Source organism: Glandiceps talaboti, chromosome 17 (genome assembly GCF_964340395.1).
Source record: "Glandiceps talaboti chromosome 17, keGlaTala1.1, whole genome shotgun sequence".
NCBI lineage: Eukaryota > Metazoa > Hemichordata > Enteropneusta > Spengelidae > Glandiceps > Glandiceps talaboti.
Window position 1 is genome coordinate 20,136,701 of NC_135565.1, and position 10,352 is coordinate 20,147,052.

The 10,352-nt window shown below is 35.1% G+C and overlaps 1 protein-coding gene across 1 annotated transcript; it reads left to right on the top strand.

Annotated features, from left to right (window-relative positions):
* Positions 1-1,244: 1,244 nt before the first annotated feature.
* Positions 1,245-9,531, top strand: LOC144448174 (uncharacterized). The gene is made up of 12 exons (XM_078138328.1): positions 1,245-1,398; positions 2,214-2,317; positions 2,959-3,166; positions 3,665-3,771; positions 4,476-4,684; positions 5,254-5,437; positions 5,929-6,112; positions 6,718-6,821; positions 7,542-7,683; positions 8,114-8,196; positions 8,545-8,707; positions 9,401-9,531. Exons 1-12 carry the CDS (start codon positions 1,245-1,247, stop codon positions 9,529-9,531), a joined length of 1,773 nt encoding a protein of 590 aa, XP_077994454.1.
* The last annotated feature ends 821 nt before the right edge of the window (positions 9,532-10,352 follow it).

Genomic DNA, 10,352 nt, shown 5'->3' on the forward strand with positions numbered 1-10,352 from the left:
AAATTGCCGAAATAGCAAAATATTGGTCCGTGGCATTACTTAAATGAATATTGTGTACCAATTCGTACTAACGCTACCATATAGAGAAAAAAGCAATCATTGACAGGATTAACAAAAATGGACAGGTATGATTTATGTCTCGAAAGGGATGGGGGGGGGGGGTCATCGTAATTTTTCTTTTGTTGGGGGCCGGGGGGGGGGGGTTCGAGAAGTGCTTGCAAGAAGGCGTCAATCTATTTAAAGTACAACACAAACTAAAACTTGCTGACCAACCTCCCAGCCGTAAAAACTGAACGCCCCCTAGCTATATTCAAACTTGAATGTGCCGTGAAAGAAGTCATATCAAGAATGATTGACTGTAGTACAATTTAGTGCAGTTTTCGTCAACACCAAGGTAGGTGTTATGATTGTAATTCATACGTGGGTGATACTTCCATGGTATAATATGAACAATCAACCTTGCCGCGAGTGAGGTAGGGGGAGCGGGGCACTTGCCTATTAGTTTGGTGTGGTCCTGACCTCCAGCTACTATTTTAAACTCACCTTAAATAGACTAAATAATCCCTATTTTAGACCACACTGTTTAATAGATAGAGTGGTACCATTTCAGACCACAGAATCTGCTAGATGAATCTATTCTAGTGCCTCTCTCACTAAAAATCTACAGTCCATCTATTCTCCCCTAATACATCCATGACTACAGCAACCCCGTATGTTGGGATCTCATCATACTCAAATGAACGAACTGGGTCACTATGAAAGTAGATCAATGGACAATGCGAGTAAATCATTACCATTGAATACAATATGGGTGACAGCACTGGTTTCAAAGCCTAGTTCAAAATATTTGAATAGGCTTCACAGATGAACAGATACTGTGTAACGACAAGTTCAAACGTACCTACCTAGAGCTCTTCAAAATCATCTAATAACTTCTTGTTTTTTGTAACAGTTCTCAAAGCGCTTCACAATTATTACCCGGATGGACACAGATAATGGTACAATGACCATTTTTAATTTTCTCATCTTTCTGGGGGAGGGGAGGGGGTTTACAAGCCCACAACTGCAGACAAATGGCCATTCAGAAACGGTAGCGGCAAGGCTCGACGCGAACCGACAACTTGTTGATTCCAATTGCAATTGCAATTCTGCCATTATGATGACTCTACAAATCAGATAAGCTTTTTTTATTGTCCTAACGTTTTCACCTTTCATTTTTCCATTGTGTTAGATTTAATTTTACTATGTGGCACGTACGATTACTTAAACGCACACTGGAACTGGGTAAACCACTCACAGGTAAATGGAAGGTACCAATCATTTCACCGATCACAACAAAGGCAGTCGGACATGCACGATTATTCGTCAGGTATCTCAGTATCTCAACACACAGACATGGTAAGTGACTTCAGCTACCTGATAATATCGTACGTGTACCAAATAACTGCAATGGTAGCTCAAATACAACATTGAGATATTGAGATGCAAATTAAAATGTCAAGGCAAAGAGATTGGAATATTACCACTACATGAAAAGTCCAATCTACCCACCTTTACCCTACCTGTGACCCACCTAAGCACCATCTGACCAGGTATAGTACGAGATGCAGTACCACTTTTGACTGTCTACAGCCCCCAGGGGAGAAATCACCAGGAGTAAATTAAGTCAAAGGTAGAACTTCATCTCATACTCACCTCCACATTTACACATCTTCTGCTCAAGATTTACCACGCACGGTGGAAAGACATGATGGTCAAATATGACTTTTCGTATAGTGTACATTCCCATAAAACCGTGGAGGAAACAACTGAAATAGCTGAACACATTTTAAGTGCAGTAAAGCTTCTTTCTATATCTTTGCAAGATTTCAAAGTAACCGAGATGTTATTTTATCATCTATTAAATCATGTAGTTGATAACAGTAATAATTACAAGTGTACTACACGCAGAAATAGGTCTGGCTGAACGTTTCACATAATCACATCAATAACGGATTATATTAGTGTCAAACAACTTACATACATTATTTAGATAATCAATACCAACAACATTTGATGTGTACTTGCATGTGTTAATTGCGGCTATGAATCCTGTCAATCTCCGTTACAAATTATTGTCTATGATAAGTATTGAGTAAACATTATTTCATCAAGCAAGATATTCAACTACTTTTTCTCAAAAAGACTTCTTAAAGAATTTCTTTATCATCTAGGTATTGTTAGAAGCAGGTTTCCTGATCTTCAAATACCAACTGACGTTTCCCTTCCTCAGTATGTAATGTCAAATTTTGAGAAATATGGGGATCAAGTTGCCATGGTAAGTTTACAGCAGGATTAACGATGAGTTTGTACGGGTTATTTTTACTTCTTATTTTTTTTTTTACAAATCACTCCTTACATGCAATAAATAAAACTAATTGTACACACTTTTCATTTCAATTATCGAAATTACTGAGCTACAAAGACGACATTGGTGTTTTGATATGATATTTTCAAGTAGAAAAAAGTATTAAAGATGATTTATTGATGCAAAATCCAAAAAAAGTACTCACTTACAACTCTTATGATAAAAGTAGTTTACATAGGTCTAATAACAAATACATTGTTAAAGTATAAAATATCCGTCAATTCATTAAAAAGACAGGACACCAATATGCATTATTTAGATGTTACGTTCATGAAATTAAAGTATTATTAAAATAATTACAACAAGCGATATACTAATAGATTACTTATTGTCCGTGATACATGATGAAGGTATGCGCTTTTCTTCGATTTCAATACGAATATTTTGGTCTGTCGTATAATAGCAACTGTGTCACCAATTAGCTATGTTTACTAGAAGATGCAGACCTGATAGGGACCAGCTCATTACTTTCTACAAACAATCTAGATATATTCTTTCAAAAACATAATGTTTTGCTAAAATGTTTAAATCTTTAATTTGTTTCCATAAAGGTTGAAGGACTAAGTAATCGACACTTCACCTACAGACAATTAAATGATTTGGTAGGTAAATGTGGCAGTGGTCTAATGAGAGCCGGGTTTAAACAAGGAGATGTGTGTGCACTCTACAAACCGAATATACCTGAATATTTCTTGTCTTTTTATTCTGTGGCTTCCATTGGTGGCGTTAATACGGCTATAAATCCAGCCAGTACAGTTGGTTCGTATACATATTATATCATTTTTTTCACTGTAAATAAAAGTTATTGAAATAGCTACGGATCCAAACTGTGTCATATGTAAGCTTGTTTCTTGTCATTTTGAAATAGTAAGAGAAATGTTGAGGTTCACCATAATATCAAATATCGACAATCGTTTATTTTCCCTCATACATTCGGCGGCCATATTGGATTCCAAAATGGCCACGGTTAACTTTGAGGATGGTATTTTGACCTCCATTTCAAATATATTGTAGTGTGACCTCTGATTACTTCCTTGCCATTAACTGAAATGAGAAATGGTTGGAGTTTTCTTGAGTTGAAAACGTTTATTTCCAAAAAATGTTACCAATAAAATGCAATGTACAACGTGGCTACCAACAACTGAATTAACGAACTCTTTTTTGAAATTTGATGATTCGGCAAAATAGAGTTCATCATGTATATCAATGTATCAATGTACCTGGAAACTTTAATTCAAATTCCTTTTATCTGTACAGAAGAATTTGTATACCGATTACAAAATGCAGAAGCTAAGTGGATTATCACAGTTCCAAGTTGTGTTGACAAAGCTAAGGAAGCTGCTCAACGTGTGGCCAATATAAAGGTATACTTATTTACCAAAAAAGTATGTTGCGTTTGAAAGATAACAAATTAGTTATTTTATTTGTATCTACGTACTCAGCCAAATACCTGGTAACTGATAAGGTGTGAAAGCACTGTTATCGGTCCAAAGTGATAATAAAGTATTTAATTATAAATTATCACACATGCGTATATTATAATGGTATTTACATTTCATGATGTGCAGAGCATTAACGTAAATATTAATGCAAACCTATATGCAAATGAGCGCGCGCGATCATCAGGAAATACGAAGTCACCTTGACCTGCCCTAAATGCAAATGCCCTATCACTGGTAATATGCCAGGCATTCCACACTGTGACATGTACACTTACGCCTCATTGAAATCACTCTCGTGACTGTGAAATCTCGTGTGATTGCATAACCGTCTTAATCAGTATCATGAGATATTTCGCAGTCACGTGAGATTTCAGTTTTTATTTACAAACTAATGAAGACAACACAAATCAATCAATCAATCAATCAATCAATCAATCAATCAATCAGTCAGTCAGTCAGTCAGTCAGTCAGTCAGTCAGTCAGTCTGTCAGTCATTCAGTCAGTCAGTCAGTCAGTCAATCAATCAATCAATCAATCAATCAATCAATCAATCAATCAATCAATCAATCAATCAAATCACGTGTTTACTACTCTAGAATTAATCATGTGACCATAACTATCTACAGGGAATATTTGTGGTTGGTGGGGAGAATTCTGATGGATGTATACCATTCAGTAAACTAATGGAAGACGATGGATCTGCATTTCCTACTGGCGTCAAAATCAACCCTAAGGAGGATATGGTTGTCTTACCATACTCTAGTGGTACTACTGGACTTCCTAAAGGAGTTATGCTTACCCACTATAATATCATATCAAATCTAGAACAAATGAGGTGAGTCTGTTTGCAAAACATTCGTAATTGCTAAATCCATAAAATAATAAACAGATAGATATATAACTAGATAAGTATACAAATAAATGAATGAATAAATAAATAAACACGTAAATAAATAAATAAATAATCAATCAATCAATCAATCTATCTATCAATGAATAAATAGATGAATAATTAAAATACATACATACATACATACATACATACATACATACATACATACATACATACATTTCAACAAACAAACAAACAAACATAACTTTATCTAATATCCACCATTTTGTTGTTGTATACCGTATATACATGTACAAGCATTTAGATTATTATTCTGAATAGAGAAATGCAGTAGGCGACCACAAGTGTTCAGCAAGCACATGTACAGTGATCTTGGTGTGCAGCAATATTAATCTGGTCTACTTGCAATATGCCTTTTAAAGATATATGATGTACGCTGACACTCTTGTCCCCTACGTCATAGGTCACACAAAGGACATACATTATAACAAGCTCTCCATCAGGTATTAAAGTAATGTAAGTTATTTACGCACACGTTTTATCCTTATCAGAATATCCGGCATGCTTAAACTGGACAGTGGTCTTGATGTCATCATATCTGTTGTTCCAAATTTTAATATTGCTGGATTAGTTCTTGTCTTAGCATCTGGGCTACATCAAGGCTCTACTCTGGTAACACTGCCAACATTTGAACCAGAACCAGCAGTGCTTCTAAAGTGCATAGAAGAACACAAGGTACATATGTCCCATAACCATTTTAAAGTAGTAAAACAGAACATTTATACTCAGGAAGGAAAAAAAAACGGTCCATGCAAATGATTTAATATCCGTCAACTTCATTATAACTTACACAATCTTGGAGACTGCAATAGGGATATGCATTTTAATGTGCAGACATAACCTTAACGTTTTCAGTAAGATGCTCATATACTAGGTCATGAATGGTTGGAAACTGTGATCTGTGACTTCCTGATAGCTTCAAATCGGAAGTTAAAAATGTCAATCAACATTAGGAACTTGTAAAACGTGTTAGATAAAGAAACGTGGTTTCATCTAATATTACCTAACAATAATTACTCTTTTCTCTAAATGATTTTAATAACTGATTAGAATATTCCAGTCCTTGACAACTTTGATTTGTAAAAATATAAAATCCCTTTTTCCTTAAAATAGGCAACTACTTTTCACTCGTTCTTTCGCGATTACAAGTAATTTCTTTTATCTAGGTGACATCTCTGTACGCGGTACCACCACTAATAACATTTTTTGCTAAACATCCGATGGTTGACAATTATGATTTGTCATCAATGAAACACATAGGCTCTGGAGCTGCTCCGCTTGGTGCAAGAACAGTTGAGAGTGCCAAAGATAGACTCTCCTCTAATATCAGAGACCTGGTCATACGACAAGGTACGAGCATTTCATACTTGTGCTTCATAAATAATGACCCACAAACTGACTCCAGCTTTATGAATTTCATATTGATAAACTTATTTGACAGTTATATTATGCCTTGATGAGAGAGAGAGAGAGAGAGAGAGAGAGAGAGAGAGAGAGAGAGAGAGAGAGAGAGAGAGAGAGAGAGAGAGAGAAAAGGGGGAGAGAGAGCGAGAGAGAGAGAGAGAGAGAGAGAGAGAGAGAGGGGGGGAAGGGGAGGAAAGATATAAGATATAGAGTGAGTTAGTGAGTGAGTGAGTGAGTGAGTGAGTGAGTGAGTGAGTGGGTGGGTGAGTGAGCGAGCGAGTGAGTGAGTGAGTGAGTGAGTGAGTGACCAAACGGGAGGGTGGGTCGTATTGTTGTTCTCTAAAATTATATTTAATATGTATACACAAGGTGATTTTTAGTATACTAGGAATATTTGTTATTTAGATGCAACTAAGAATTTAGACTTATTTGGTTTTTTGAGAGGGGGTTACATTCTAATTGTTATTAAGCACTTTTTACTATTTCCTTTCCGAATGTTATTTACTTTCAATGTTAAACTACACTCTTTCGACATGTCCTTCCTTCCACAGGTTATGGCCTGACAGAATCAAGTCCACTTCTCACCATGTGTTCACTTCACCATGAGTTCGATCCTGCATCCGTAGGAATGTTATTACCTAATACATATGGCAAGGTATTAAAATGACCATATGGATCAGGAATGAGTATTTAATTTAGACTTTGGACTTATACAATTTAGTATGTTGCCCTACCTTGAAAAACAGTGTATGAATGTATACACCAGATATGTGTATGTATAGCTCAATAATTGCAAGAACAAACTTTCAAAAGTGCAAAAAGCTTGTTTACAAATCACTTCCTGTACGTACAATAACATGGTTATTACTCTTTTCTTAGCTTTTTATTAATTTTGTAAATTTATTGAACTACTATGATCAACTTGGCTTATGCTGGTCTATATTGTTTTTAAAGTGAAGGAAACATCGTAAACTTGATTTATTAATAAAACAATCCAAAATTAATACCTTTTTCTCATTGCATTAAATCTGTATTGTATTGTATTGTATTGTATTGTATTGTATTGTATTGTATTGTATTGTATTGTATTGTATTGTATTGTATTGTATTGTATTGTATTGCATAGTACAAAAGAATATTGTCAACAATGTACACCAAAGTTTATATTATTTCAAAAGTGATGATTTGCACATTAACAAATTTAAACTTTACATTTTCCTATGTCTTGAGAGTCGTATACATTTGTAATGTGTGTACGTTCCTGCTTTGATGAAGACATTTTGTTTTTACAGTATGCTATGTTATCGCTTTTGTTTTCTTTCTTTTTTACAAGATTCAAACACTAAAATTCATTTTCATGTGTTAATTTGATCAGGTTGTTGATATGGAAACTGGAGAAATCCTTGGTGTTGGTCAAGTTGGAGAGCTTTGTTTCCAAGGACCTCAAATCATGAAAGGTTATCTGAAAAATGAGAACGCAACTAGGGAGATGGTGAAAGATGACTGGCTATATACAGGTGACTAAGTAACATTTTATGCCATTTCTTACAATAGAGGTATACTCGAAACCTAAGCGACTGGTCGATGCAAGATGTATTTAATTTGAAGAAAAGGAAACCAAATGATTACTAAGTAGTCAATGCGAACCCAGCCCTGTTTTCAATAGAATGGTAACTAATATTACACATTGTCCTTATCGTTTTCTGAAGAAAAAAACAAAGTTAAAAAAATGGTTCAATTAAAGTATTTTCTGAAAGATTACATCAGAAATGTTGACATGGGTACTAGTAAGCTGGATAACCGATTTTATAAAAGCATCCCACATCCCACTTACGTAGCGTTGGAAAATGTACCGACATCACGTTGGATCTCTGGTGTGTAAAGCCACGAGTTAAAGTTTTTCATGCTTTTTTTCTTATTGCTTTACATACTTTCTGTACAATGCAGGTGATATTGGATACTATGATGAAACTGGACATTTCTTTGTTATTGATCGATGCAAAGAAGTTATCAAGTACCGAGGTTTTCAAGTAGGTGTTCTAATATTAAATCAAGCTCAAGAGGAGTAAGCATATGATTTCCACAATATTTTTTGTAGGCTCTTAGATGAAAACCTATGTCAAATGTATCTTCAGATGCTTAATGGCGTTTTCACAAGACAAAACGGACCTATATATAATGATGTGTCTGTCTGTCTGTCTGTCTGTCTGTCTGTCTGTCTGTCTGTCTGTCTGTCTGTCTGTCTGCCTGCCTGCCTGCCTGCCTGCCTGCCTCTGTCTGTCTGTCTGTCTGTCTGTCTGTCTGTCTGTCTGTCTATCTGTCTGTCTGTGCGTGCGTGCGATAGCATGTAATGCACATATTTACATATCTTTGTACAGATCGCACCTGCAGAATTAGAAGAATTATTACTAACCAACCAAGATATTCAAGATGTTGCTGTGATTGGTCTTCCTGACATGGAGACAGGAGAAGTTCCCAAGGCATTTGTTGTCCCTAAATCTGACAAACTGACATCAGAAGATGTCATTAAGTTTGTTGAAGGTTAGGAAAGTATTAATTTCAGTATAACTGTAGGTTGGTCTATATCATATCGTACAAGTCAGTAATCTGAAAAATTGGACTATGAATATTTAACTTAAAGTGGCCATATGGATGAGGATTGGGTATTTATTTTGGATTTTTAATTTACAAAACAATTTTATTGTAGCTTCCTACTTGCAAAATCAATGTGACGGAAACAACATATGCCAAGCCTGTTAGATTATCAATATGTAAAATCATAAATGTTTGTTATTGTACGTACAATAACAAACCTTTTGACACACATTGCAGCTTTTTGAAATGCATTGAGTTGAAAACACAGGCTTGGTCAATATTCTTTAACATTGATATTTCAAGTAGGAAGCCATCATAAAATTGTTTGTTAGACCATATGGAGTTAATAACAATTTTGAATTATTTTTATGTCGTGAAATTGATACCTATATGTTTAGAGATTGCAAAAACGTGGCCAATTCTAGAAGCTGTCCATTTTCTTTTTCAGCGTTCATATGGTAGTGTTCTTCTCCAAGTGTTGACGTTTTACCTGGTTATGTTTATAATTACCCAGGTGTTCTACCCAATCATGTACATATGTCAGATTACAAACACCAAAACAATCTATTAAAGATGTGCCTTTCTGTTTAAGGTTTTGTTCCTTTCTGCAGTCATTCTATCTTCCTTTTTATTTTCCAGAAAATGCTGCTCCACAGAAAAGACTAAGGGGAGGTGTTGAATTTATAAACAATATTCCAAGGTCTGGTGCTGGAAAGATCATGAGGAGAGTTCTGAGAGCTAGGAAATTTGAGAGAAAAGACAATAACTGATTCAGAAGAACATACAGAGTTGAACATACACTTCAAACACAATTTAAGACCAAATTTACAAATGCCTGTATCCTAGCCCCGTTGGGGAAAATCGACAAATCAATAGTACGACTGTATTATATTATGGATGTACCCATTTTAAACACAATTTAAGACCAAAATTGCATAAGTCATAACACCATTAGTGAACGTAAAGGAAACCTTACAAATGAATATATATGAATATATACATATAGACTGAGACATGTCGTCAAGCGTTCATAATAACTGTCTGGGATATGGGGACTATTTCATTCATCGATATGCAAATGAGATAGAAACATTTAGGAACCTGTAAATTTATTTTACGTATGTGGTTTATATAGAGACTGTTGATCATTGTAAACACTACTCATTTTATAGGTCCTGGAATGTTTGATTTATATTGAGTAGTTGTTTTAGACTCGCGATGCTAACTCAAAGAATATTCACTTCTGGCTTGCTTCTGTTGTTGTTGTTGTTGTTGTTGTTGTTGTTGTTGTTGTTGTTGTTGTAGTTGTTGTTGCTACTACTGCTGTACATGTATGTGTCTATTAACGAGCCAATTATCTTTAACGTCAAAGATACAAGCAAGAGAACACATTGTTACAATTTATTAGCGCCAAGTTCAAGTGAGGAAAAAAAATTCATTGAAACGGGTTATCCTGATTTGCAACAGCGCACCTAAAACTACTGATTACCTACAAATGGACTGACAACAATTATTCAAAGATTCACACCTGAGCTTGATGCTTGTAATATGTCTGAAATTATTGCAAAATATCTCATGGAAATACAATTGA